Source organism: Anopheles ziemanni, chromosome 3 (genome assembly GCF_943734765.1).
Source record: "Anopheles ziemanni chromosome 3, idAnoZiCoDA_A2_x.2, whole genome shotgun sequence".
Classification (NCBI taxonomy): Eukaryota; Metazoa; Arthropoda; class Insecta; order Diptera; family Culicidae; genus Anopheles; species Anopheles ziemanni.
The window spans coordinates 23155287-23180390 of NC_080706.1; the positions used below are offsets into that span (position 1 = coordinate 23155287).

A 25104-nucleotide genomic window follows, 5' to 3' on the forward strand; every position below is an offset into this window, starting at 1 on the left:
TACTCCATTCAACATCGTTTCAGTATTCTTCCGTCAATCCATCAAATGATATAAATATGTTTATAAAATTGTAATTACTAAGAATTGAATCGTCATTGAGACAGATATACAAATGTAGAATTAGTTCACTTTTCTCCGTCCCATTTCACGCGTATTCGTCTCCTACTCTGGTCATTAAAGATCAATAATACTTTTCGCCGTTGGAATCGGCACGTAAATCCGCCCATTAGCAAACTCCGATGTCAAAAGTGGGTTGTTAGTTGGTGCTATTGTTTTCTGTACCTGTTTGCTTCAATCAGCAATATAAAAAAAAGGAAAAATGCTTCACTCGTTCCGAAACGCAGTAAAGAATAATTCTTCACTGCCCCTCCCTCTCCCGATGTGTTAGTTATAGATACGGTCTAAGATTGGGCTTACGATTCTGCCTCGATCGGTGGTGTCGGCGTGACCGCAGGAGGTGCGACAACGTCAACTACCTTCTTGGTCTTCGATTCAGCCGTGGCTGCTACCTCCTGGACACTGCTGCTGGTATCAACACTGGTGTTGCTTCCATTGGTTTTCGATTCAGCCGCTGCCGAAGCTTCATCCACCTCGCAGTTAGTCGATGAAGTGTCATTTTCCTTATCACTATCGCCATTTTTCTCCTCATCTCCCGCATTGCCGTTACCGTTGGAATTTGTGGTAGGTTTGTCTTCAGTCTTTTCACCATTTGTGGCTGCCACCTTTGCATCTGCATCATCAGCATCGGTAGTTTCGGTCGGTGCAGTCTTCTTCTCACTGGTTGGTTGCTCAGTAGGTGTTAAATCAACGTTGGCTGGTTTGTTTTCCTCCTTTTCTGAAGTTTTTTCTGCCTGCTTTTCATCTTCTTTTACCTCGGTGGCTACTTCATCGGCGGGAACATTAGATGTAACCTCCACACCGGTAGCAAATTCTACGCTGTCTTCTTTCTTCTCAGAAGATTCGGCTTTTGTTTCAGCGACAGCTGTTTTGGCCTCCTCCTCTTTCTTTGCGTCCTGTTCTGTTACGGTCGTAACAACGGTTTCTTTTTGCTCTACTGTGTTATCCTTATCAGTTTCAACTTCCTTCGTTTTTTCTACCGAATCCTTATCATCTTCCACAGTATCTACCTTAGTAGTTTCGTCTGCCTTCGATTCCTTCACATCCTGCACTACTTTTTCAACTTTATCATTACCCTTATTTTCCTCTTTCTTCTCGCCATCCTTCGCAACCTTCGTTTCCTCCGTAATCACAGTTTCGTTTACTTCCACGCTGCCCTTTTTCTCTGCTTCTTTCTTCACCTCCCCATTATCCTGCTCGTCCACATCCATGGCGGCAATAGATTCCTGTTTAGATTCCACTTCGTCGTTACTTGATTTCGAATCTATCGGCTCTTTGTTGTCCTTCGAGTCGGATTTTGTCTCTTCAATGTGTGGTTCGGATTTTTCTTCCGTTTTCTTAACATTTTCCTCGCCATTTGTAGGCTTCTTTTCATCGTCAACTTCCATATCGTCAATCTTTTTCTCCGGAACCTCGTCGTCCTTCTTGGAAACAATAGCATCGTCCGCCGAAGCTACTTCAGCCATCTCCTTGTCACCTTCGCCAGATCCGTTCGCTGTTGTATCCTCTTTCTTGCCTTCTTCAACTTTAACCACCTTGCTGGGAGGCTCCTAGAAAGCATAAAAAAACGGCGCATTTAACGAAAGGTCACATTTTATTTAAATATTTTCCAAAGTTGGAAAAATAATTTATCAACAAGAAGGTTCGTGGCTTCGCTAGTAAAAGCTTCCAAATTCACCAACAGATGGCACAAATGCACAATTTATCCTAGACACGAACCTTTCTCTAATACAAGAATTTAAAAAAAACAAAGACGTGGATTATTCTTATTTTTGGAGTAGATAAATTTAATTGCAATCGAATTTAATAAAAATATTTGAATTATAAAACCAGACGAAAAAAATTACCAATTTCCTCGAATAACCGAGAAAATAAATTGAAAAGTTAAATTAGAATCTCACACTTTAAAAATGTGAAGAACAAGAATTGTTTAGAATATATTTTTCATATATTGATCATTTTATAGACTTTTTCATTACATTTCATGCCTTGCTCCACAAAACGATGGGTTTCTTTCGTTTATTTATATTTAAACGTTCGACGTGTTTCTAAATCTTAATAAATAGTTCAAATTGATTAAATTAATTAAAGTATGTTTAACTCGTTGATGCTAGGATATGTTTCAATAGGTTTCCCATTCACCATGATCCCTCACTAACCTATTATTTTTCCCTAAGAACTAACCAAAGGCAACGATCATTAACCAAAACTTTGCAAGCATGCATAAATAGTTTTTTTTAGATTGGATTTGATTGATCATCAATCCTATCATCGTGTAATTCATTTATTTTTTTATACCAAAATGTAGTAGTATAATTCCTTTTTTCTTTTATGGCAATGATAAATGTTCTCTGCTCTCCAAATATATTATTACCACCTACAGAATTTCAAATCAGTTGCCTTTTGGTAAATTCTGGATCATTAATAGTAAAAATCCAATGATATGCGCGTTTGTTTTACCTTGTTCCCTACAGATCATGCATTAAGGTAAGGTCGGAAACAAACACATGATTACATATTAATGCTAAATTAAAACTGCCGCACATAAACAGCAAGAATGACCACCACTTGTATTGACCTCATCATGAAAATACACTTTCGAATGTTTTACAATGTTCGGTCTGTTTGGTTTAGAAGAGGTACAACATAGGACTTAGTGATGAACATTTTTAGAGTATGTTTGGCGTTCAATGATAAAAAAAAATTCTTAAGTTAAAAGGTGGGATTTTGCTTCAGCCAACATTCAGCTGAAGATTTTTCTAGACAATAAAATATTTACTGGAATCGAGGTTACTACATTTAGTTAGTGTCTAAAGAAAGATAAAAAAGATAAATTTTATTTTTTATTAGGGTATACCTGTGTCTGATCCTCCTCGGTGGTTTCGGTCGTTTCTTCGATCTTTCGCTTTCCATTTTGGGCAGAACCATTTTCTTCCTTTGCCTCCGCGAAGGTCAAGTCTGAGAACGTTGAAATCACTGGGAACTCTTTGCGCTCTTCCTCCGACAGTTCAGAGTTACCTGGGCGCTCCAGCAGAACTACGTGGAGGCCAGCTTCCTTCGCAGCTTTGGCTTCTGCGCGCATGTAAAATACATCGAAAATGAGTACAGATCAAGAAAAGATCGCAGAAAAATATTAGTAGTAATTAATAACAACTTCTAATGCTATAGCACGTAACTGTTTTCTGTACATCTTATGTTTCACTTACCGGCAAATACATCCGTAAGGAATAATGCTTCTTCTGCCGAAGCCTCGATGTTTTTCAAAATGGACTGATAGCTCTCCTTTTCGCGCTTTGCCCCGATTTTCGTATCATAATGTCCCGCCAGGTATTTCAGCAGGTTGCCCTGCTCACTGTTTTCAAACAGCAGCTTCTGGGCGTCAACACTGCCACTAGAGTATATGTAAATCTTGCGACCGGATTCCGTCCACTTCTCAAAAGACTTCTGCACGTCGTCATATACACTTTGAGGAACAAAGACGGAAAGCGTTTAGGGTGGAAAACAATATTCTTCACGCAGGATGCTTCTTGCAATACACAAATGCCTACTTACTGTCCCTTGATAGTGCCGTCCTTGTATCCTTTAGCCCAGACCATTCCTTGAAGAGTTTTCAGCGAACCTGTCTTCCGATCCTGCGACATTTGCCACTCGACATTTTTGACAATATCCGGAATGATGTCTTCCGAGTCCTGAGGTGTTTAAAAAGTCAAATGAATAAGTTGTAGTAACCATGGTAAAATTCGGACAAGCTCTTCTGAACTGGATTGGCCAGATTAGCTAACATTCAATTGTTCAACGAACGGAAAATACAAATTAAATTTATACTATGTACGTACCCCAGCAGGAATTGGAACGACGCCGGCTACTTCTGACTTTTTATCCTCATCAGCTTGCTCGCGAAGTGCGGCAATAACCGTCTTGGTGGCATCTTCATTCCAGTTGTTTTTTAAGAATTCCTCTACGTTCTTCAGTGCGTAAGGGAATAGAGTATCCTGTAAAAAAATTAAAGGAAAATATTAGTGTAACGTGTCGAATTCTCCTTAAATACATTCATTGTTCTAAACTCCTGACATGGACCATAAACACAATGCACAATTCAAACGAAATAGCATCTAAATCCCGACACAAATCTTCAGGAAACTTCTTAGATACAACGAGAAACGAAGAAGTGAATCGAAAGAAAGGAAGCAGCCAGTCTGGACTACCCCCTCCTTCTCTGTTATTGCATAGCTGCATGGTTGACCTTGAACAAAGTTTCATCAACGAAGCCATCGACCGTCCGTCGCCATTTTTTCCCGACCGGTGGCGTTTTTTTCGGTTTACTGCTATAGCATCGTCCATTTCAAACTTGGTCCTAATTCGCAACATGGTTGGTGTGTTTATGATGCAAACTGGCTTCACGTGGTTCTCTGTTGTTATTACGCACTGTCCCACAAGCCATGATCAAAAATGACCTAAACTGTGACAAAACGTACTTTCTTCTTTCGTTTGTTTGCTGATTGGTCTAGTTGGAATTTACTAAACAGAGTTAATTTAGACTTAAAGTTGCGGTAAAATCATGTTTTACCAATCAGTTGGGACCTTTTCTAGGGCTCAGTATTCAAATCCTCTCAACCATGCTACTCATCCGATCCGATGATAGTAAAAACGACCCGTCCTCAATTACCTCACATATAAAATGACATTTGCTTCTGTTTTGGGGTCTGCTGTGTACTGACTTTTGCAGTGAAGTTTACAGTTCCTAATAGCTTACATGATGTAGATAAAACGATAACATAAAACATATTTCTTTGCTCAAAATGGGTAGAAATATGCATGAGAAATTCTCACTATTCCTTTGCCGTAACTGTACTGAGAATAAACCGATTCAAACAGAATCTTTTGGCTACACTAAACCACGAACCACTAAACCATAGCCGATGGAAAACAAACCACATCTTACTAAACACACAAACCAACAAACGACAGAATCCTATGTCGTTTGCTACAAATCGACGACCCGGTCGGTCGAAGCTGTATGCAGAGTTTTACATTCCAAGTGCATCCTGAGACTGACGAAATGAACGAGGGGTTTGCAGGAAGTCTTTAAGCTCTCGAATAGAAAAATATTACCAGCCTACTGCGATATCTACGAAGTTATATCTCAACCATCCGCCTCCTGCCTGTTGCGATTGAGTGTTGGAGAGAAGACACATTATTCATTGAAATAGGTGCACTCGGGGTAAAAAAAAAACACCCTCATCCACAACAAAGCCGCGGCTGCCTCGCGGGATTGGGAATTGCCGGCCGGCCGGCCGGTCTCGGGGAAATCAGTTTCCTATTCCTTCTTTCCTGCTGACTTTTCTTCGCCATCGCAACGCATGCAACCACAGCAGAGCAAAGAAGTTGCTCGTGGTCTCGTCTCGTGTTATATTCCAGGCGCACAATCTTGTTTGGGTCACTCGTTTCATTTCCACCACCTGGAGCAATGATCCTCCTTCTTCAATATTTCCTCTCACAGCTTGAACGCCATCCATATCCATGTCGACTCCTCCGAGAATTTTTGCGACGTCAACCAGCACGCGCGCGCTCGAGAACTAGTTTTGCACACACATTGTGCATCGCAGAAGCCATCGGAACAGAAGCATAGATCAAAAAGAAAGAGGCAGAAGGTTGTTGAAATCCGAGGTAGTTATTTCTATTTTTAGAACGTGCCTTCCCTCTATAGCCTGGCCGTTTTCTTCGTTATACATGTCATTTTCTTCGTCCATTTCCGGATCGTCTATTCGCTTCTCCTTCGTCTACAAGCGATGATATCGAGATGAACCCGGTGGTAAAGGATGTAGGGTTTCCATGGGGTAAGGAATGAAGATTTACCACACGATGGAGTCCATTTTGTTTGTGTCCCTTTAATGCTCGGTATAAGGCCAATGTTCCATGAAAAGGAACATACTTTTACAATATGCCGATGCACTCAACGGCTAATAGCATAAAGGGTTTCAACACACACAAGATCGTTAAACTAGGTATCAATTTTGAAAGGGCGGCAGGTACTACACCCTGTTAGTGGCCATTTTTATCTCATAGGAACAGGAAACTATATTTTCCACCTGGAGCATATGCATACTGTTTCCAGTTCCTCCCGTACCTGTCACCTATGTGAAACCTCTGAGAGATTTTGTACCGCAAAGGAAGAGCATAATCATCATCGAAAACTAGTTCGCTAATACGAATGCTACACACCAAAACAACAAAATGTCCATTTTCATTTTTGTTTGGAAACGATGAACGTAGAACGATGGAAAATGTAGGTGGAAATTGCGCTTTAATATACTCTCTTCTCGCGTACACATTCCCAACGCGCAGCACGAGAAGATAGTTACGAAGTCATCTTTCCTCCCATCCATGGTCAGCAAAGTACGAATGCAGCAGCAGCAGACGCAAGTTATACTCTAACACTAGACCAAAAGCCCACTCCACAGCAAGTTTATGCTAAAGCTAGGGGAGTTCCGGTTACTGCACTCTCTCCGAATTCTCCCACACGCCGATGGAGTATAACCCAAGCAGACAACTTCAATTCACCAAGCCAACTCTTCCCCAGTGTAGCAACGGATGCATCGGTACACCAGATCAACAGAGGACGGGAGATGCGAATAGTCTTGGGCGCAGAAGATGGAGTGTGCAAAAGGGTAGCGCCTAAAATGGCACGCAAAAACCGAGACAAACAAGATGGCATATAAAAGCTATGTTTTATGGTGGGATGTATTTCTACATTTGGGACACGGTTGTACCGAGCGCCATTATTCTTTTGGGTGATTTTCCCAGGCTGACAACAACGGAAGGACGAAAGCAACAAAGGTCCGGTAGGACGAAGGTACACACATTTGTAATACCGTTCCGTCGCTCACAGCATCACCGATGACCGGCGAAACTTATGAATTCTAACAGATATGTAGATTCTTTCTTCGAGTTGTGCGCGTCAACTGTGCAAAGGTATAGAAGGAAAATAATACCCAGATTCCTCATCTTCTGGTGCTGCCGTTGCAATGGAGGTTCACGATTTTCCTTCGTCCAAACCTCACCATCCAAGAGCTGATCCTCTCACGTACTCTCGCAGCCAGGTTTTATGTTCTCTTTCTTTGTCTGTATGCTGAGAGCAAAAGATTTCAAGGAGCGTAGACTAAACAGATCACTGCTACGTCTAGTATGGGTGATAGGATTCTGGTACTCGAATGGCACCGGTAGTCGTTACAATTATAAAAAATAACCAACGAATTTAAGTCAGACTTTCATATTGTAAACGCCAGTATCGAATGCTTCATCAAGAGCGTTCATCATTTTACTCGAAGAACGACCAAGAACAGCACATCCGGAAGTGTCTGCTAGATGAAGGGAAAATCTGGAATAGACTAGTTCTTTATGAAAAACTAAACCAACCGTCGTTCACAGCACGTTAAAAAATCCATTTAAAAAAACCCCGATCTCTCTTCTATCTCTCTACGCTCTCTCTGAACGTTAGGGTAGACCAATTCGCGATAGTGTTGGTAAGCGAAACGTTCACGGCATCGATCGATGACACCGAAGCAGAAGAATGGAACGAAAAAGACATACGATTGCAGTTGAAAAATGTTTCAGGAAACTACAGTTTTAACCAAGGGGGAAAAATAGACGATTTAATTCAAAAGTGAATTTGCAGTGCAGTTTGTGGGGGTTCTAAGTGTGCCGGGTCTATGGAACTATGAGAGCATACCGGTGCAGAAGGTGAACCGGCAGATACCTAGAGAATTGGTAAATTTTTCGAAACGGGTAAAAAACTTAACCTAACTAGTTAACCAAAGCTTACCTTTACGAACGAGATCGACGTGGTCGTTCCTTCGATGTCGCAAATGATGGATTTTGCAGATTGAACTTCACTCAGGGCAACGGCTGCCATTTTTTCCGTTGGGTACAATAGCACAGACTCACACGAACACGATCGTACACGAACGATTTTCTATGCAGCTGTAGCTTCCGGCTGCAGACGAAGGGTGGGGGGCTTTGAGATTCCTGGAACACGCGCGGTGTTGCGGAGGTACGATAAATTTCAAGAAATATCTCCCCTGGCGTGGACCGGATGGGAGCACAATTCCTATGTGGCTTGTTCACTTTAAGTAGCAGTGCAAGGCAATGCAAATGCAGATTAATGATCCGGGAACTTTTTTCTTCCTCCAGTCAGCACCACACAGCAACGGACCGCCACAGAGAGCACACACCAACGATTTGAAACTGCGAACTGAACCACACAACGGACAACGTACGACTGACAGAAGTGTCATCAGATCGTGCGGGCTCGTACCGCTTCGGTATGCCGATACACTTCGCGTAAACAGACAAGAACTACCTCTCGTTGGTGAAATTCTCTTGTCATACTTCACCAAATTAGGTTAAATTGTACATTACTCGTAGAAACTAAAATATATTTTTCATGATTCATTTCCATCCTTCCTTTGTACATCTTGTACTATGCTTATGCTGGCTTTATAAGGCCCGTATTTTATTCTGATTGAAAATCTTAGTTTATATGTTAGACATAAACTTATTTTTTGAGGTGTTGCAAAATTTGACATTCGATCAAACTTTCGCGCCGGTTGAGAATCGACGAAAAAGGAGGCAAGTTTTTATGCAGAAAAATTACTTCAAACTAGTTGTCATCCATTTCGCCGTTTGTTTATTTGATGAAAAATCCATTAAAATTTATGTCGAATCCTCCTCTTCAATAAATGCATATTTATTAACATGTACTATAAATGGCAGACATTAACACTTGATGAACGAGATGACTACACACTCCTGGTACAGCTATTGGTTCTGCAGGAATATTACATCATCTGCAATTATGCTGGTTGTGCCTCGTTGTTTTCCTTCCTGATCGGTAATTTCTCCGTATGTAATCTTGCCGGTAACCATCGTCCTTTGTCCTTTCTTTAGGTACGACATAACTGAATCGCGCAGCCCCGGTTTGAACACAACCACTCGGTGCCAATCCGTCTTTTGCATCCAATCACCCGAATCGTACCTGGCAAGCAAATAAACATGGTTATGTATCATATAATTACTTTTGGTTCATGAAAAATGTAGATCTTTCTAGCGAAAATCTATCCATGATCCAGATCTGCTTACTTGTAGTTGGAATGCGTTGCTAAGGAGAACATAACAACGGGATGATCGTCATTTCCACGACGCTGGGGATCCGCTCCAACTCGACCCAGTAAGGTAACGGAATTCACAGCTGAAAATGAACATTCGCAGATTGGTAATATTGAAAAAAGGTATCATAACGAAACCATGCGTTCGACATGTACTGTTTTATCTAAAAAGTGTTGTACTTACTTTTTTCAATGCGGGTAGAATCTGTACAGTATGCACGGTGAAGGCCGGTGCGGCAGAGCACTTTACCAAGTTTTAACATATCGGGAAACTTGAAAACCTAAATTATCGAAGAGAAAATCGGTAAAACTACGGTTGATAAGGTTTTTGCGCGTCTGGGGATCTGAGAATAATGCTAGAAAACGCATTAGTTTGCCAATGTAAACAAAACAGTTGTCAAAAATGCCGGTTCAGGAAACGTCACACTTGAAACAAGGGAATAATTTTTTTTTAACTCGAAACTTTTTTTTGTAATGGAAATATTTTCCAACTATATTCTATAATGTTTGCGCTTTTTTAACTGTACTCCTTATACTTATTGTTTGATTCACATTTGTTTACATTAAAGACCCCAGCATCAATTTCTTCTTTGAGGTGAATTCTTTACTCGCAGTCTTGGGTTTCTTTACATCGGTCCTTTCTTCAGCATCTTCAGAATCTAACGAACGTTTCGATGTCTGGGAAAAGAAAACATGATAAACCATTAGTCGAATTCAAGCGAGTCAATCATGTATACCCTACCTTTTCAATAGCCGGGCTGAGAGCAGTGAAGACAAAGTTTCTACCCTTTGAAGCCACAACAGTGCTGCTTCCTTCGGTCTCCGGATTAGATTTAACCAAATTTGCAAGTTTGTTTAATGTTTCAGGATCGCGAGACAAAAAAGATGCTTTATGTCCCTGAAAGAAGCAAAGATAAATCATTGATCATTGTGGATCCCTTTCTTGTAATAAAAGCACAACAGATATGCACTGTACCTGTACAACACTGCATTTGGAGATTAGGAACGGGCTGTCCTCCTTTCCTGTAGAAGCGGTAGTAGTCCGTTTGACAATTGTGATTTTTTTCTTTGCCATCCCACCGATATGGCCCACAGATTGATTGTTTTCCTGTCCATCCGTAGGGCCAATCGTATCATCTGGGTTTAACAGCGTAGCAGTTGTGGATAGCTCCGTTTCAGTAAGGTTGATGTTTTGTTCCTTCAGCAACATATTTCGTTCGTGACGCATCTTTCTCCAAGCCAATTCAGTTTCTTCGTCGCTTGCATTACCGTCAGCACCTTCCTCGTTCTCATGGTCCCCTTCCTTTTGTTTATCGTAATCAAGAGTGAAAGTTTTCTCTACGTTTTTCCAACGGAACTGTCTCACGCGCCCAACACCGTCGTTTTCTTCATCTTCGAGGAAAAATTCTTTCAATTGTTCCACCTCACGATTATCCTGATCAAGCATTTGACGGTTGTGTATTTTTTCCAGCTCCTGCTGTAGCTGCTTTTGATCGAACTGTTCCTCATCGGCCAATTCCATGTCGTAACGATCGAGGTCCTTCTCATCTTCGTCGGCACTACCCCATTCCGATTCGGATAATTCCGCTTCGTTCTCGACGAAATTAGCCACAATTCGTTTCTTATCTTTCTTAGTTAGTGTTACTTCGACTTCGTTCTCTTCGGAATCGTAATCCACATAACGTTCAGCTTCTTCATCTTCCTCTTCATCCCCAACCTGTTCTATATCCTTTTCTTGATCCGACATCTGATCCATATCAGAATCTTCTTGAATAATGTCGCTGGCTCGTTGTTCGGGCTCATTTGTTTCGTCCTCATCGTCGGACAATTGTATGTGCTTTCGTTTGCGTTTTTTACTCTTCTTAGTAGCTACGATGCCACCATTGTCCGTTTCTTCGTCCGAGGATTCGAGGCAAAGTTTAGCCCCGGCCAGGATGTCACTGCTGTCAGACACTGCAGTTGCTACAGGCCCTGTAGAATTTCCATCTGGAGAGTCGTTTGCTATCGTTGCCTGCCGGTCATCGATTCCCGGCAGTTGGGTTTCAAAGCGACCTGAACAAAGTTCCAGGAGTTGCGAATCTCCTATATTTTGTTCCGCTTGTGTGTAGAGAGGTTTCGTAATAGACTGACATTCCTTATTTCCCACACCAGCAAGTTCTTCATTTTGGGTAAGCATTTGCGTGCTATCCGTCGGAAGTTGTGTGGCAAATCGTCCAGAACAGAGTTCCATTAGATCATCTTCCTGCGGGGTGTCTGTATCGTCCTGATTCCAGGGTACCAACACATTTTCGTTTTCCTTTTTTTTAAGGTTGGTTCCTATAATATTACAGAGAAATTAAAATGTTAAAAAGTATCAAATGGTGTAGTAAGAACGGATTTAAATTACGGAATAAATATGCTTACTTTCCAACTGGTTGCCTCCTTGTTCATGGGCAGGTACTGTGGGCGTTATTTCGATGTGCTTATTTGCATCATTTTCATCATCAGAATCTTCAAATGCCTTAATTATTCTTCCCTTTCGCTTGGTAGTCCCATCTTCTTCTGCAACATCCGATTCATCTTCTTCATCTGAACTTGAACTACTTTCAGATGTTTCGTCGTCGTCGTCGTTTGCGTTCTCACCAGCTTCATCAACAATATCGCCCTCCATCACTTCATCATTTGCAACATTCTTCTGCTGTCCAGCAACATCCGATTTTTTTTCGCTTTCATCCTCTACGCATTCCTTATCTGCTAATAATTCTTCTTCCTCCTCATCGGTGTCGTAGCCCATTTCTGCCTTTTCTATTTCAACTTTTTTAGCATACTCTTCCTCGCGCTTTCGCATGGCCACCCGACGATCGTTGTCTATCTTTTCCTTCAGCGTTTGTTTGAGCTTCAAAAAGGCAGCCCCCGGAATGGGCTCTTTGTGTACCAACGGACGTTCCTGCTCTGTGAATAAGGATATCTTATTGAACTTTACGACACCATCGTCCGTGCTCAACACGGTGATTGTACTTGTGGAGGGTGGTGTTTTCTTTACGCTCCCACTGCACTTCGCGAGCCTTTGAAAGAGAATGTCAGCACCGGTTGGCGCTTTCGGCTCAATGTTACCACTGTCCAAGTCAATAATCATGTCAGAATGTCCACTTAATCTTGGGCAGGGAGGAAGGTTGATCTTTGCTAGCAGGGACGCTTTTTTGCTGCTTGTTGTCTCATTTGGACCGGCAGTAATGAGATCGTACTTTACTTCGTTTTCTAATGTCATTTCCTTCTCGTGGGGTTCCGTTTCGGCATGATGATCAGTTAAGAGTGTTTCCGTATTTTTCGACGTTTGATTCACAATCTCGTCCATTGGGTCATCGTTTTGTTCCACAATATTGGAGCTTGGAGTATCCAGAACTTTTTCTTCGCTTAAAATATTTGCATCCAAGGGTTCAATCGCTTCCTCTACTTCCGGTTCGTCATCACGCTTTGTTTCCATTTCTTCACCGACGACTTGCACATGTTCCTTGTCTTCGGCCACTTCCACCGGTGGTGCATCATCTTTTTTAGGTTCCTCATCTGAGGACTCGCTTTCAGATTTAAAAAAATCCTGTGATTCAAGTTCTCGTTCTTTCAGCTGCCTAGCAAAAATCTCCAGTTGCTCTGGGGTCATCCTGATAGATAGGTCCGAGGATTTCCCCAAACAATCCCGGTTGGGGTCTGGTTTGCGAATCGTTTTTCTCGCAAGAAATTCTTCAAACGAATATGCTTTTGTGCGATGGTAGGGAATATCTATGTAAGCTTCACGCGCCATCCGTTGCGATTCGCTTTGAATTAATTGTCTTTCTTCCAACGCTTGTTTTTCGGTCATCTATAAAGCGAATGTAAGAGATTGTTTATATCCAGCCATTGGTGAGAGGGCTTTCCTACCTGTGGCATGTGATTTTTTCCCCCACGCCTACTGTCGGCGTTTTCATCCGAGCTTGAATCATTTTCCAAGATTGAATTCAACGTTTTCGATCCTCCATTTGTTTCGGTAACCTCTTCGTCATCATCAAGGAATAAATTTAACTGAAAAGGCCGATAAGAAAGTATTTAATACATAATGTATGTTTTTTTGTTTTTAATCCATTATTAATTCAAATATACTTACACCGGCAAGCATATCTTTCGCAGTGGTCACAGGGGTACCCGGATGTTTTACTCGGGTTTGTTTTTTACGTTTAATTTTCACACCTTCTCCATTCATATTTTGATCACCCTCGGATTCCGCACTGCCTTCAGCGGAACTAGCTGGAGATCGGCTTTTACCTTTTTTCTTTTTCAACTTTTTCTTAGGACTCTGCTTTAGTTGGTGTTCTTGTTGTTTAGATCCAGAATCCGAGTCAGAATCCAACAACGATTTTAGACGAAGCATGTTTTTTGAAGAATTATCTTCGTCTGATCGTTTACTTTTCGGCGTGTCCGTATCTTCCGGAAAATTCCCATCTTCTGAATCGCTGTCAATAATTTTGGACACTTTAGTACGGCGGTTTTGCTTTCCGCACAGATGGTCGTCCTCATTATCGGATGATTTGGATTTCTCTCGGGGCTGTTCAATCGATTCACTTGCTGACGGATCTCCGTTGATGCTAACAATGTTGCTTACATTATCAGAAATCTGTTCTTGTGCGAGTATAGTACTGCTCGGAGAATTATCGTCTTCAGAATCTGATTCTAATCGTAACCTGTCCGTCGCATGCAGCTCCGAGTCAGAGTCGTAATCCATGGTGAACAAATTGTTTTGTATAATGTTAGAATAAATTTATTCAACAAAATCAACACACAATTAACGAAAAATTTACTTTATTGCATAGCACTGCTTTTATTTATGTACGTACACAACATTTCCCGCCAGAAAGTTGATGTTTACTCGCGCTAAATTAATTCCGGCTGTCAAACTATCTCGATCAATGACATCTTTAGTTTATACCTTGTAGTTGACAGACATTTCTTCGTGTGTCTAGTTGAGTGACAAGTTGGTGAGGTTATCGCCATTTGTAAACAATGGGTTATTCGAAGAATAGCTGAACATTTTATGTCCTTCATTTGGTGCGTGTGCGCGTGTTGAACAGACTTCCATGCTCGGCATTAGCAGACGAAAGCAACAAGCGTGGTGATCAATCGACGCTAAACTATAGAAAACAGGTAATACAAAAGGGCCACTAACAACGTGCAGTGTAAATATTTAAGGTTACATTATAGTAAAAGCCAGCGACGATGGGGCTCCAAGCAATGGAGCTATATGAGCAGCTATGGAACGTCTCTTATGAATTTCTCAACAAAAATTGCAACATTGCTTGTGCTATCACAGGCATAATGCAAAAACGTGTAAGTATCAAAATACCATAACGGATTTGTTCGCGAAGAGTATCAAAGAAAAATTACTCTTGTAGGCAGGATATTTGCACTCTCAAGTACTGAAGAACAGTAGGAACAAAGACTTCGCTGCTGATTTTAAGAAAGCACACGATGAGCTGCAGAACATGTCGAAATCGGTTCAGACCTTCGTAAACGAATGGCAAGCGCTCTTTATTGAAGAAACATCAATATGTGCAGAAAACTCTTTACCACCTGATGATTTCGAATTCAATTACATCAAGCCGACACTGCTGTGTAAGTATTGTATGTAAAAATTATCACAATTGTATGAAAACCACTACAAATAATCTTTTTTCAGATAAAAAGAATCACGTTGTGAAGTTGTTGATCTCCGATGTCTCCAAAACTCGGCAGGGTGTGTTTTGTGCAGTCGATCAGTGCAAGTTCGAAAGCCTCAACTGTTTAAAGAAACTACAAACTGTTTCAAAATCACCCCTGCATGAGCTTCCTCCGGCTGGAGAAGTCTTTGCTATTTTATTGGAGGACACGTGGTTTCGAGCAGTTCGCAACAGCTCCTCTGGCGGAGAAGAAGAGAAGAAAATTGATGCAATCTGCCTGCTAGATACCGGTGAGGTCTACCCGTACCAAAACACGTTCAAAATCGCCAAGCTCTCTGAAGATTTCCAAAATCATCCGGCATATTTCATCCAGTGTCGAATGGAAGCCGGCTCGAGTGCCACAACCCTTCGGCAGTGGGATAAAATATACTGCAAAGTGGTCGATATTGAAGATGATCTTCTGGTACTGGAAAACCTAGGAGAAGTAAATGGGAAGCTGGTACATAATACTCAACAAAGTGACGAAAAAATTTCCGCATCCAACACTACCGAAGGACAATCAACAGCAGACCAATCGAATAGTGAACATTTGGATGAAAATAACTCTAGCCTTTCAGTTAATGATCCCATTGACCAATCAAAAGAGGAAACCTTCTCCGGAAACCAGTACGCTATCACGCGGGATACCTTAAGCAAGGAGCAAGTAGAGCAGTTCGATGAATTACCGGAAGGGACCACCAACGCTATGAAAGCGGTGCTGGGATACGACCCCAAAGACGATTGGCAGATCTGCAAGTATTACGATCCGATCAAAAAACGATGTTTCAAAGGCGCCAACTGCCGGCGGCGGCACATTGAAATGGACCCGGACGGCTGGACACGTGACCGGGATACGGTATCGGTGTCCGGGGTGCAGAAAATGGAAGTTCCTGCGCAAGACTCATACGTTACGCTCCTGCCAACATCGGTTACCGATTTAGACATGTTCTTCTGCCACATCGTCCCGCCAGAAGGTTACCATTTGGAATTCAACCAACTCGCGGACGATTTGAACAACCCTCAGGTGGTGGCCAACTACAAACCTCTCAACCTATTACCCAGTATGTACCTTAAATGCACTGGGCGTTTAATGTGATTTTAGCACATGTTGCAATAATTTCTTCCCTTTTATTTTTAGCTATTGGCGAGCTGGTGTTGGCGAAATATGAGAACTTATGGTACCGTGCGCAGGTGATAGAGCTGTTCGACAACAGTGTTACAGTGTTCTATGTCGATTATGGAAATGTGGAAACGGTGAGTTTGGACGAAATCAAAGCGTGTGACGAACGGTTCAAGTTCCTACCGTTTCAAGCAATTTTCTGCAGACTCGCAAATGCCTGCCATGTCGATTCCTTCCATACTCCCGCAATCGAACAGTTCACGATGTTCGTATTGGATAAGCCACTGAAGGCATACGTTGTGTAAGTTACATCTGATGTATTTTGCTCTATAGGTGATTTCATCATGCTTTTTTTCTTCCTCCTAGTGGAAATGGCACTCCTTTGGATGTGAAACTGTACGATGAAGATGGCTACGACGTGGGTGAATTGATGATCATGACAAACCTTGCCATGTGTCGTACCCCTTCGAAGTTTGGCGACGATAAGCCGATTCCCGGATAATGACACAGGAGGCGAGAGCTTTTTTTTTCTTCCTTTAATTTTTTTTATTACTGATGAAACCATTTGTGACATAAATCACAATGATATAAACAATGAGCCGGATTAAATGATAGCGTACTGTTCGTACAGCAATTCTCTTATTTTGTAATAATCTTCCGATATGCAACCCTCGATCGTCACTCTACCAGTATCGACACGCCGTAATGCGACCGTTCCATTGCTGCACCAGAGCACACCACCCGAGAACTCGGAGTTTATATTATTTTTCATCAAAATTTGCTTGAAATCGATCAATTTCAGCTCGTTAATAAAGACCGGATTGTGCGGTGGCAAATCTTCCGCTAGCAGCGGCTCGAGCGTTAGAATCTGTTTGTCCATCTTATTCTCCTCCACCTCGTCGACATCCATAGCAGTATCGCCCGCACCTGCCCCACTGCCGGATACGGCCGGGTTGGACGTGGTATCGCCTCCAGCGCCTGCCGTGTCCTTCCCCGCCACCGTGTCAATCCGCTTGTTGCGAATGACGATCTGCGCGTCCACCCAGGCCACCTCGGCATCTTTACCTTTTTGAAACTCCAGCTGCGATACAAGCGCCTCCGTCAGACGCACCTGATAGATGTGCGTTTCCGTGGTGGCATCAATAATTTCTCCCCGGTTTGGCGTAAACACTCGTGCGCCTATATTTAGCTGGCAGTGCTCCGCAATGTGCGCCGTGTTTGAGGCCGATCCGCGGACCACCACCACCCGGCGTGGCCGCAACTGGGATAGAATTTTCAACAGTGACTCCCCGTCCGAGCGGCCCTCGAAGTCAATGAACTGCACCTGGGCGTTGATTTCGATCGGTTTGCGGGACTGCACACACTTGGTCGGCTTGTCGAGTACGGTCAGCTCGTCGTCTTTTTCCTTCTTAATGTCCTCGGTTTTGATGTTGTTCTCCTTGTCATCGCCCCCGTTCGTTTCCGGCCCGACGTCGACCATGCGGTAGTCGTCGGGTTGAATTATTTCTCCGTACTCGTCAAATTTAATCTTCTCCTCGTGGAACGGAAACATGGCGTACTGTTTCTTGCTCGACTTAAAGAATCCCGTATGCGATCGACCCTCGGGCCGCACGACGATGTCATGCTTTCCGGTAATGATGTTCATCTCTAGCTCGTCGTCTGAGTCGGAGCTGCTTTCGTCCAGGTCTCGTTTCTTGATGGATCGGTTCAACTTTTCACCCTCCGTTCGCATGTACTCCTCCAACTCCGCACCTTCCAGCTCAACCCGCCGCCGAATGTCCATCTCGATCTTGCGCCCATTGCCGCCGTTTTCGATGAGATCGCGGGCCAACGTGCCCGGCGACGAGCGGCTGGTAACGATGATGCTGTTGCTCGCATTCGGTGCCCACTGTATGAACAACTCGCGCGAAAAGCCACTCTCCATGTCCACCGAGCTGGCAAGCACCACCTTTGGGCTCGGAACCTTAGCCAGATCGGCCATCGTGTGGCACAGGCGCAAGTGTTTGAACGTGAACGGATTGTTACGTGCTCCTTCGAAGCTTTTCATCAGCTTATCACTCATCCATTCAATTTGGCTTTTGGCAAACTCTACCACATTGTAGCTGACGTTCGTCAGCAGTGCCAGCGAGTACGCCATCAGACCGGACTCTTTATTCTTCCACAGCTGATCCAGCATGTGCGCCAGCTCCAAAACGCGACCGGCGGTGTCGACCGTGACCAACACGTTGCCGTTGTTGCGCAGCGTTTGTAGAATGTTTGTCATGAACTTTTCGTCCCGTGCCCGCCGGCGGGCCTGCTGGTAGCGGGCATTGTACGCGTCGGTTATCAGCAACGAAGGACGCTGCAGTTTCTCCAACTCACATCCATTCAGATGGCGCTCCTTCTTATGGTTGAAGTCCGTTGCGTACACAATGTCTTCTTCGCCCACTTTTACTATTTTCCAGATAGTTCCACCAATCAAATGGCCGGCCGGTAAGGGTGTAATAGTAATGCCGTAGCCCTTACCCTTCATCGCTACGCTTTGGTTGTACTTCAACTGGACTATTTTATCAAACGCAGCGTCCACATCGTCTAGCGAGAACAAGTCAAAGTCGTACATATTATAATGGGACATGAACATATCGTACATGAACATTTGCCCCATTTTGAACACCGGTATGGTGGCGTAGATGGGGCAGTTAAGTCCAAGCTTTCCAACGAGATAGGGTAGTGCACCCAGATGACTGCCATCTGGATAGGATAGCAGTACAGCGTCAATAGTATGGACGTATCTGAGGGGACAGGGATATAAACAATCATTAAATGCACTGGCACTTTCGTAGCCACCGATGAACAACAGAAACATTGCTTACTTTTTAATTTCTTTGATGAAGCTCTGATCAAACTTTTCGTCCCAGCCGCAGTCCAGCAAAATGCGCACATCGTCTACCTGCAGTATGTAACAGGGGGGCGATTCATCCATCGCACCCGATATAGCGTGAAGCTTTATGATCGAAGTCATTATGCCACAATTTGTTTCGCGTGGTACATTTGATAAAAATGCGTGAAAATAATTCTGGACCCGGCAGCAGAGTACAACAATAATCCGCGTTGTTTTGGCCGCACCAGAGAACTGTCATTTTGGTTGTTGACACAGAACTCACCAAGAGTGGTACATCATTATCAAGGTTACTGGAACAAAACAGTGCTTGCATGATATATGGCGCCTTTATACATCAATGGAAGGGCTGGAACATGAATATTTTTTTGCAAATATTGAATCTTTCACATTTAAACTCAAATCCCCAATTTTCTCCCTACCCTTCCAAAAATTAGTGTTGCTCAGATTAGCTCAATTGTGAGTGAAGTGACAGTTTGCTCAGCTGACAGGGTAACTCACAGGGTTTTAGTCAGGTGACATTTTCTTTTCATCAAAACAGTCTTGTTTCGATTTGTCGGAGGAAGTCGGATTTTAAAACATTGCTAGTGGTTTTATCCCCCAAAAAAGTCCAGCAGATATTAGTAAAAATGGCACTTCTTTCCGCAGTCAAAGGCAAACTGATTTCAGTCATTGGAGATGAGGTGAGGCAAAACATATTTTAGTGTTGCCCCATACTAGGGATGCTAGAGAATGTATTAACATTCTTTACCATAACCATTTGTACGATAAAAACTATTGAAATAAACCCTAATCAAGGAAATATGCTTTTCAGGACACCTGCGTTGGCTTCCTGCTCGGAGGAGTTGGCGAAATCAACAAAAACCGTCACCCGAATTTCATGGTTGTTGACAAAAGTAGGTCCAATACCTCATGATGCATATGCACGCAGATTGTTTTTTGATTGTCTTTTGTAAAACGACCACTTTCCTAAACCTTTCCTCGGCAGATACCGCCGTCAGTGAAATCGAGGATTGCTTCAAGCGTTTCATTAAACGCGATGATATCGATATCATCCTAATCAACCAGAACTACGCTGAGTTGATCCGTCACGTGATCGATTCTCATACGGCACCTACACCAGCCGTACTTGAAATTCCATCCAAGGATCATCCTTACGACGCCAGCAAGGACTCTATCCTGCGCCGTGCTAAGGTAAGTGAATGGGAAACAGTAACTAAAGGTCTGGTTAAACATCCTGTCATAACGCAATTGTTACCTTTCCTTCACAGGGAATGTTCAACCCGGATGATATGATTGCTAACCGCGGTTAAGCCATTTTGCGTCTTTCGTTCAGTCCAATCGTGCTCGCCCTATTTGTTTTCCTGCAATCATGTAGTATTATCGTTTCTGCAATCTACTTCCGTTACGTACGTCTAGATCGATAGCATGTGGCTCTGATTGTTATGTTGTTGTCATTCCAAGTATGAAATAAAAGAACAATTCTGCTGAATCGGCATTTTGTTTTTCTTTATAATTCAACTTTTCGGATCCCATGCGTGCGGCTTTAGTACAACGATACGTTCGTTGTATGATGCAGGAACAAATTTCTTTTAAACAACACCGATTTATTCGATTCTTACAATTTATTTGATGATGGTACCAATTCTTCGATAAGGTTACAGTATCTTATCCATGTTGCAAAGAAGTAAAAAGTAACACTCTGATTAAATCCCTATTAATCCGTTGCATATCTTGGTTTGTATGGAAAAGCCAATAAGTTGCTCGAATCCGACCATTACCGCTTTAGTGTATTCGCGTAAGATCTTCCACTATTTTTATGATATCATCAACGGTGGCATCGCGCTTCGTGCCGTTAACGTCGATCTCCAGTCCGAGCGATGCCTCACGCATCTTCTCCCGGCTCAGGTCGAGGAAACTTTCCACCAGATCCCCGTCGATGAAACCCTCGCAGCGTTCCGTTTTCATCTCAGTATGAAAACTGCGCCAGTATGAGTGGTCGATTTTGCCGACAGATTTGATCGTGTCCGTTAGATTGTCCTGCAGCTTGCGCAGGAACTCGTAGAAATCGCTTTGGATTTGGGTGACAAGCCCGATCGCTCCGCTCACCGTGCCGAACAGCACGCAACCGGTCGTTGGGGTCGTGCGTTCGCTGATATTCTGCATCACCAGCGAACCATGGCGGAACACGTTCACCATGTCGCCGAGATGGAATTGGGCCACTTCGGGCATCTGCTGCCGTTCCTCGTCCGTCGTTGCTGCGCTGTCCTTAAGGCAAACGAATAGATTGTTACTGTTGTCCGCCCCTAGGAAAGCATCATCGTCCAGGATCTCGACCGCCGTCATCCAGTTCGGTTGGTAGTCGCGAGCGATCTCCTCGAAGCTTCCCTCCATCTGCTTGTACTGTAGCAGTGTGATCGAGCGCATAAGGTCTCCCACTAGGATGAAGTCGCCTGTGCAACGATGGGGTAGAGATGCGATCAAAACCATTAACGAATTTGTTTCACACTTATTTTACAATAAATAGCATATCACTATGGCATTAGAAAATTCATTTTACATCATCACATTGCAACTTTCTTTTACACGATAGAGCAAATTCAAATGCATCAAAGGATCAAAGGAAGCTTGATCGTTTCTTGTTCTACTTAATTGCCGATCGTCTGTATGTAGGTAGAAAGAAAAACAATTCTTTTTTTGGATGTATGCCAGGCTAGGCTAGAACGATTTGAACACTCCTGAGGTAGGACCCCAACCAAAGAATTTCTATCGCAATCGATCCTAAATTCAAAACGAGCATTGATGCCGACAGAGAAGATTGCTTACCTTTAGTTTTGCAAAATAGAGCCAGGACATTATTAAAGTGACTACACTCTAGCCGAAGGTCTTTATCGTCGGTCCACTCAAACAGTCGTACGGTGGAGTTGATGCACGCTAACACCCGACCGTTGAACTCTACCAGTGAGTAGCACGCTCCTTTGATCTCCTTCTCGGCGACCTGCGACAATTCGTTGTCCGCGTAGCGATAGATGATGATGCGGCCCACCTTCGGTTCGGGTTCCTCCGGGTTCACCAGGCCCGTGCCGACGATGTAGTACGTGTTCGGGTCATTGCCGAGCCGAGCCGACATCAGCGATAGAGCGTACTCCGTCTGCATGAACTGGTGTGCATGGAGCACCTCGAACGTGTTCTGATCGATGATCAACAGATTGTGTACCTCGACCTCCTGCCCGAACTCGGTACTGCTGGCGCCGGGCTTCAGCAATGCCCCGTTGCCGGACAAGGTGACGTTGTTCGTCTGCGTCGAAGCACTCTGTCGGGCTGGCGTTAATCCGCTCGAGTCCTGAATGTCCATGCGGAACGTGATGACGCCGAACGTTTGCGATGCTTCCTGGTACGCGATGCGCCTCGGCGACTCGCCGAGTGGTACGGTGCGAATGTGCAGCTTTTGAATTTCGTCGATCGTGCCAAGGATGACGGAATTCTTCGTTGCCAGGGCCAGCGAATCCTGGTACGCTTCGGCGTTCAGCGAGCACATGTGGTTCACTTCTTTGAGGTTGACGTTCGAAAAGACCAGCTTGTGATTGGAGCTGTAGATAACCGTCGGCCGGTCGGAGCAGGCAAACACGTTCGTGGTCGACAGCGAGCGGAACGTTTTCAGGATGGTCGGTTGCGTGCCGAGCGTTACCTTTTTCTGCTCCGTCAGGCAGCCGGTGGTCTTGTTCAGCACGAAGTAAAACATCGACCCATCGCCGAGCGCACACAGCAGATAGTTGATGCCCTCGAAGGCGGCCATCAGAATCGAGCGGGGAATAATCTCTCCACCGAGCTTTTCCTTATGCAAGTACTCGAGCGACGGTAGGCTCAAGATACAGGCCGAAATGTCCGTCCACAGACCGACGGCAACGAAATCGGATCGAATCGGCCCACCCGCCTCCGACTCGTCCTCAAACGGTGAGATGTCCAGGCAGGCCACCTCGAAAGCCAGCACCGATTTGGTTACGTGCACGAGCTTACCGTCCTCGATCTCGAGGTAATATATGTCGTGCGCCGATGCACAGACCAGCTGCGTCGTGTTGGCGGCCACCACACCGATGCGCTTGTCATCCGGGGGCTTCCACTCGCAGATCATCGATTTGTTTTCGCATGAGATCAACCGGGCCGAACCGGGTGTAACCTGTAGGATCTGGCCGTGGGACACGTTGGCGCAGTAGAACGTCTGCTGATCGCTGAGAAATCCAGGGATCTCCGTTTCTTCCACCTCTTCGCCGGACAGGGTAAGGATGCGTGTGTGACCCACAAACGATAGGACGAGCGTGTTGTCGTACGGCGAATCGTCGATACCGACCCGAAGCGCCCACATTCCCTTGATACCCGGGAGGTCGATGCAAGCATGTTCCTGAATGCCGATTCCGTTTCGGATGATACGCAGCGAGCCTTCCTTGAAGCTTCCCGAGCAGGTAATCATCTGTCCCTGGCCCTGCCGTTCCAAGTCCACCACGCACATGTCCACGATCGGGGCCAGATTGGTGAACGTTTCCATCAGCATCACGTACGCGCCGTTATCGCCCGCGTGAGTATTCAACTTGACCAGCTGCGAGTCGCCATGGCGGGATCCAATAAACAGTACCCCATTATCCAGGTACGTAATGCACTCTGGAATCGTGATCTCGCCCAGCAGCTCCACCTTGATGTCTCGCACTGTCGTTTGTCCCTTGCCATTATCTTCCGTCTCGAGGAACATCATGAACAGGTTACCGGCCATATTGCCGAGCAGATAGCGCAGGCCCTTGCTATCGATCCGGGCGTAACAATTGATCGTGCTCTGCTTGATGATGGCCGGGGCGACCGCCACGTAGCTATCGCCATCGTGATAGACGATCGATTCCTGCCCGATCACGATCGCCCCACCGAGCGGCATCGGAACGGCGATCAGCATCGTCGCCTCCGTCTCCACGTTGTCCTGCTTCCAAGCAATCTTCGTAAACTCCTTGTCTTTCAGGCTGATTTCGTGCGTTTTGATGTGCCGCCCGTTGATGTCCTGATGGATGACGATTAGCGTGGGATGCGCGGTACCGTACAGGAACTCCACGTCCTGCACCAGCATCTCCTCCATGCGCAAGCTAGTGGCCTTCAGTTCGTTGGTATCCCTATCGAGCGGAATGATTTTGAACAGTCCCTCGTACAACCGCATCCCGATGACGCGCGCCGTCGGATCTATGACCGCCAAAATGCCCGTCTCGGCCGGTTTGCCCACCCGGTCGGCCACATTTCCGTGCGCTTTCGTTATGATTTCGATGTCTTCCCCCTGCACGGCACACTGCAGTATCATGGCGTTATAGCGGTGCGTTAGAATGAAAATCAAATCTTTCGTCTCTTCCTACAATGGTAAATGTGATGCAACAGGATATAGAATGAAATTCTTTACCATCGACCCTTCGCACAATCGATTCCTTACCGCAGGCCGGAACAGCTTCATAACTGCTATTTTGCCATTGATGCCGACTTCCTTTATCGGCCGCAGACCTTCCGGTGTTACGAGGTATATTTCCAACCGGGAACTTTTAGCCACAATTAAATTTAGATCCGTGGGGGAGGTAAAGTTACCTGGATGTGGCATACATGCAAGCAAAAAAGAAAACATCCACCAATTGGTCGATCAGGCATTGGAAGAAAAAGGAAGAAAACATAACCTTAATATGTGCGGGGCGATCAAAATCTCGACAAAGACAGTTGTGAAATTCATTTTGTTTTGACCGCCCAAATGTGTCCGGCGATGGAAATCAATTTTGAATGGAAATGAAAATCAAAATGCGCTGCCCTTGGCACAAACGAAGCGTGCACTTTCCACAGCAACCAAGGCCAGTACCAGGGCAGCTTGATAGAACGGTGTAACCTACCGGTAACGCAAGCGGTCACCGCAGTAGGCTTCTGGGCAGTCACAATATAATTGTGTGCCATCTTGAACGAGGCACGTTCTCCTTATCCCACAATATGTTAAGTTTGAAGGGCGTTGCACGACACAGTATTGTATATTTTTTGGGATTTTTCACACTTCAGTCCTTAGTGAAGCGCACGGAACGCGCATCAAAGTACCACCAGGAAAATGTTGAGCTATTTCGG

At 44.4% G+C, this 25104-nt stretch overlaps 7 protein-coding genes across 7 annotated transcripts; 2 read left to right on the plus strand and 5 right to left on the minus strand.

Annotated features, from left to right (window-relative positions):
• Positions 1 to 360: 360 nt before the first annotated feature.
• LOC131284360 (enolase-phosphatase E1-like) lies at positions 361 to 11175 on the minus strand. The gene is made up of 12 exons (XM_058313215.1): positions 10258 to 11175; positions 10019 to 10179; positions 9890 to 9957; positions 9256 to 9364; positions 8959 to 9151; positions 7940 to 8089; positions 3954 to 4109; positions 3670 to 3806; positions 3324 to 3580; positions 2975 to 3189; positions 981 to 1667; positions 361 to 872 (listed from the first exon to the last, which is right to left on the minus strand). Exons 1-12 carry the CDS (start codon positions 11035 to 11037, stop codon positions 414 to 416), a joined length of 3372 nt encoding a protein of 1123 aa, XP_058169198.1. The 5' UTR covers positions 11038 to 11175; the 3' UTR covers positions 361 to 413.
• On the minus strand, positions 8935 to 9630 carry LOC131289432 (single-stranded DNA-binding protein, mitochondrial). Its single transcript, XM_058318688.1, has 3 exons — positions 9466 to 9630; positions 9256 to 9364; positions 8935 to 9151 (listed from the first exon to the last, which is right to left on the minus strand). The coding sequence occupies exons 1-3, from the start codon at positions 9542 to 9544 to the stop codon at positions 8935 to 8937; spliced, it is 405 nt and encodes a 134-aa protein (XP_058174671.1). The 5' UTR covers positions 9545 to 9630.
• A 52-nt stretch (positions 11176 to 11227) lies between the features above and the next one.
• LOC131284361 (claspin) lies at positions 11228 to 14043 on the minus strand. The gene is made up of 5 exons (XM_058313216.1): positions 13399 to 14043; positions 13176 to 13316; positions 11685 to 13116; positions 11412 to 11597; positions 11228 to 11292 (listed from the first exon to the last, which is right to left on the minus strand). Exons 1-5 carry the CDS (start codon positions 14011 to 14013, stop codon positions 11228 to 11230), a joined length of 2439 nt encoding a protein of 812 aa, XP_058169199.1. The 5' UTR covers positions 14014 to 14043.
• Positions 14044 to 14519: 476 nt separating this feature from the next.
• Positions 14520 to 17169, plus strand: LOC131289468 (tudor domain-containing 6). The gene is made up of 6 exons (XM_058318735.1): positions 14520 to 14619; positions 14685 to 14900; positions 14965 to 15443; positions 15591 to 16044; positions 16122 to 16404; positions 16470 to 17169. The coding sequence occupies exons 1-6, from the start codon at positions 14520 to 14522 to the stop codon at positions 16603 to 16605; spliced, it is 1668 nt and encodes a 555-aa protein (XP_058174718.1). The 3' UTR covers positions 16606 to 17169.
• LOC131289467 (probable cleavage and polyadenylation specificity factor subunit 2) lies at positions 16137 to 19115 on the minus strand. The gene is made up of 3 exons (XM_058318734.1): positions 18956 to 19115; positions 17086 to 18874; positions 16137 to 16989 (listed from the first exon to the last, which is right to left on the minus strand). Exons 1-3 carry the CDS (start codon positions 19102 to 19104, stop codon positions 16708 to 16710), a joined length of 2220 nt encoding a protein of 739 aa, XP_058174717.1. The 5' UTR covers positions 19105 to 19115; the 3' UTR covers positions 16137 to 16707.
• Positions 19116 to 19522: 407 nt separating this feature from the next.
• LOC131286932 (V-type proton ATPase subunit F) lies at positions 19523 to 20473 on the plus strand. The gene is made up of 4 exons (XM_058315943.1): positions 19523 to 19664; positions 19796 to 19877; positions 19970 to 20175; positions 20253 to 20473. The coding sequence occupies exons 1-4, from the start codon at positions 19611 to 19613 to the stop codon at positions 20292 to 20294; spliced, it is 384 nt and encodes a 127-aa protein (XP_058171926.1). The 5' UTR covers positions 19523 to 19610; the 3' UTR covers positions 20295 to 20473.
• A 100-nt stretch (positions 20474 to 20573) lies between these two features.
• LOC131289388 (DNA damage-binding protein 1) lies at positions 20574 to 25090 on the minus strand. Its single transcript, XM_058318625.1, has 4 exons — positions 24882 to 25090; positions 24440 to 24588; positions 21808 to 24361; positions 20574 to 21434 (listed from the first exon to the last, which is right to left on the minus strand). The coding sequence occupies exons 1-4, from the start codon at positions 24940 to 24942 to the stop codon at positions 20767 to 20769; spliced, it is 3432 nt and encodes a 1143-aa protein (XP_058174608.1). The 5' UTR covers positions 24943 to 25090; the 3' UTR covers positions 20574 to 20766.
• Positions 25091 to 25104: the final 14 nt, after the last annotated feature.

Coding starts and splice junctions, on each gene's coding strand:
- LOC131289432 (XM_058318688.1), bottom strand. CDS start 9,544: ATGTTAAAACTTGGTAAAGTGCTCTGCCGCACCGGCCTTCACCGTGCA. Junction 9,365..9,465: donor TTCTACCCGCATTGAAAAAA/GTAAGTACAACA, acceptor GTTCATTTTCAG/CTGTGAATTCCGTTACCTTA. Junction 9,152..9,255: donor GCAACGCATTCCAACTACAA/GTAAGCAGATCT, acceptor TTTGCTTGCCAG/GTACGATTCGGGTGATTGGA.
- LOC131284360 (XM_058313215.1), bottom strand. CDS start 11,037: ATGGATCAGATGTCGGATCAAGAAAAGGATATAGAACAGGTTGGGGAT. Junction 10,180..10,257: donor CCAAATGCAGTGTTGTACAG/GTACAGTGCATA, acceptor TGCTTCTTTCAG/GGACATAAAGCATCTTTTTT. Junction 3,190..3,323: donor CCTTACGGATGTATTTGCCG/GTAAGTGAAACA, acceptor ACATGCGCGCAG/AAGCCAAAGCTGCGAAGGAA.
- LOC131284361 (XM_058313216.1), bottom strand. CDS start 14,013: ATGGATTACGACTCTGACTCGGAGCTGCATGCGACGGACAGGTTACGA. Junction 13,317..13,398: donor CGAAAGATATGCTTGCCGGT/GTAAGTATATTT, acceptor CGGCCTTTTCAG/TTAAATTTATTCCTTGATGA. Junction 13,117..13,175: donor GAAAAAATCACATGCCACAG/GTAGGAAAGCCC, acceptor TTCGCTTTATAG/ATGACCGAAAAACAAGCGTT.
- LOC131289468 (XM_058318735.1), top strand. CDS start 14,520: ATGGAGCTATATGAGCAGCTATGGAACGTCTCTTATGAATTTCTCAAC. Junction 14,620..14,684: donor CATAATGCAAAAACGTGTAA/GTATCAAAATAC, acceptor TCTTGTAGGCAG/GATATTTGCACTCTCAAGTA. Junction 16,045..16,121: donor ACCTCTCAACCTATTACCCA/GTATGTACCTTA, acceptor TTTTATTTTTAG/CTATTGGCGAGCTGGTGTTG.
- LOC131289467 (XM_058318734.1), bottom strand. CDS start 19,104: ATGACTTCGATCATAAAGCTTCACGCTATATCGGGTGCGATGGATGAA. Junction 18,875..18,955: donor TTCATCAAAGAAATTAAAAA/GTAAGCAATGTT, acceptor CTGTCCCCTCAG/ATACGTCCATACTATTGACG. Junction 16,990..17,085: donor CGGTGGCGGGGAAGGACACG/GCAGGCGCTGGA, acceptor GAGGTGGAGGAG/AATAAGATGGACAAACAGAT.
- LOC131286932 (XM_058315943.1), top strand. CDS start 19,611: ATGGCACTTCTTTCCGCAGTCAAAGGCAAACTGATTTCAGTCATTGGA. Junction 19,878..19,969: donor TTTCATGGTTGTTGACAAAA/GTAGGTCCAATA, acceptor TTTCCTCGGCAG/ATACCGCCGTCAGTGAAATC. Junction 20,176..20,252: donor CTATCCTGCGCCGTGCTAAG/GTAAGTGAATGG, acceptor TTTCCTTCACAG/GGAATGTTCAACCCGGATGA.
- LOC131289388 (XM_058318625.1), bottom strand. CDS start 24,942: ATGGCACACAATTATATTGTGACTGCCCAGAAGCCTACTGCGGTGACC. Junction 24,589..24,881: donor GGTGACCGCTTGCGTTACCG/GTAGGTTACACC, acceptor TGCCACATCCAG/GTAACTTTACCTCCCCCACG. Junction 21,435..21,807: donor TCTATTTTGCAAAACTAAAG/GTAAGCAATCTT, acceptor ATCGTTGCACAG/GCGACTTCATCCTAGTGGGA.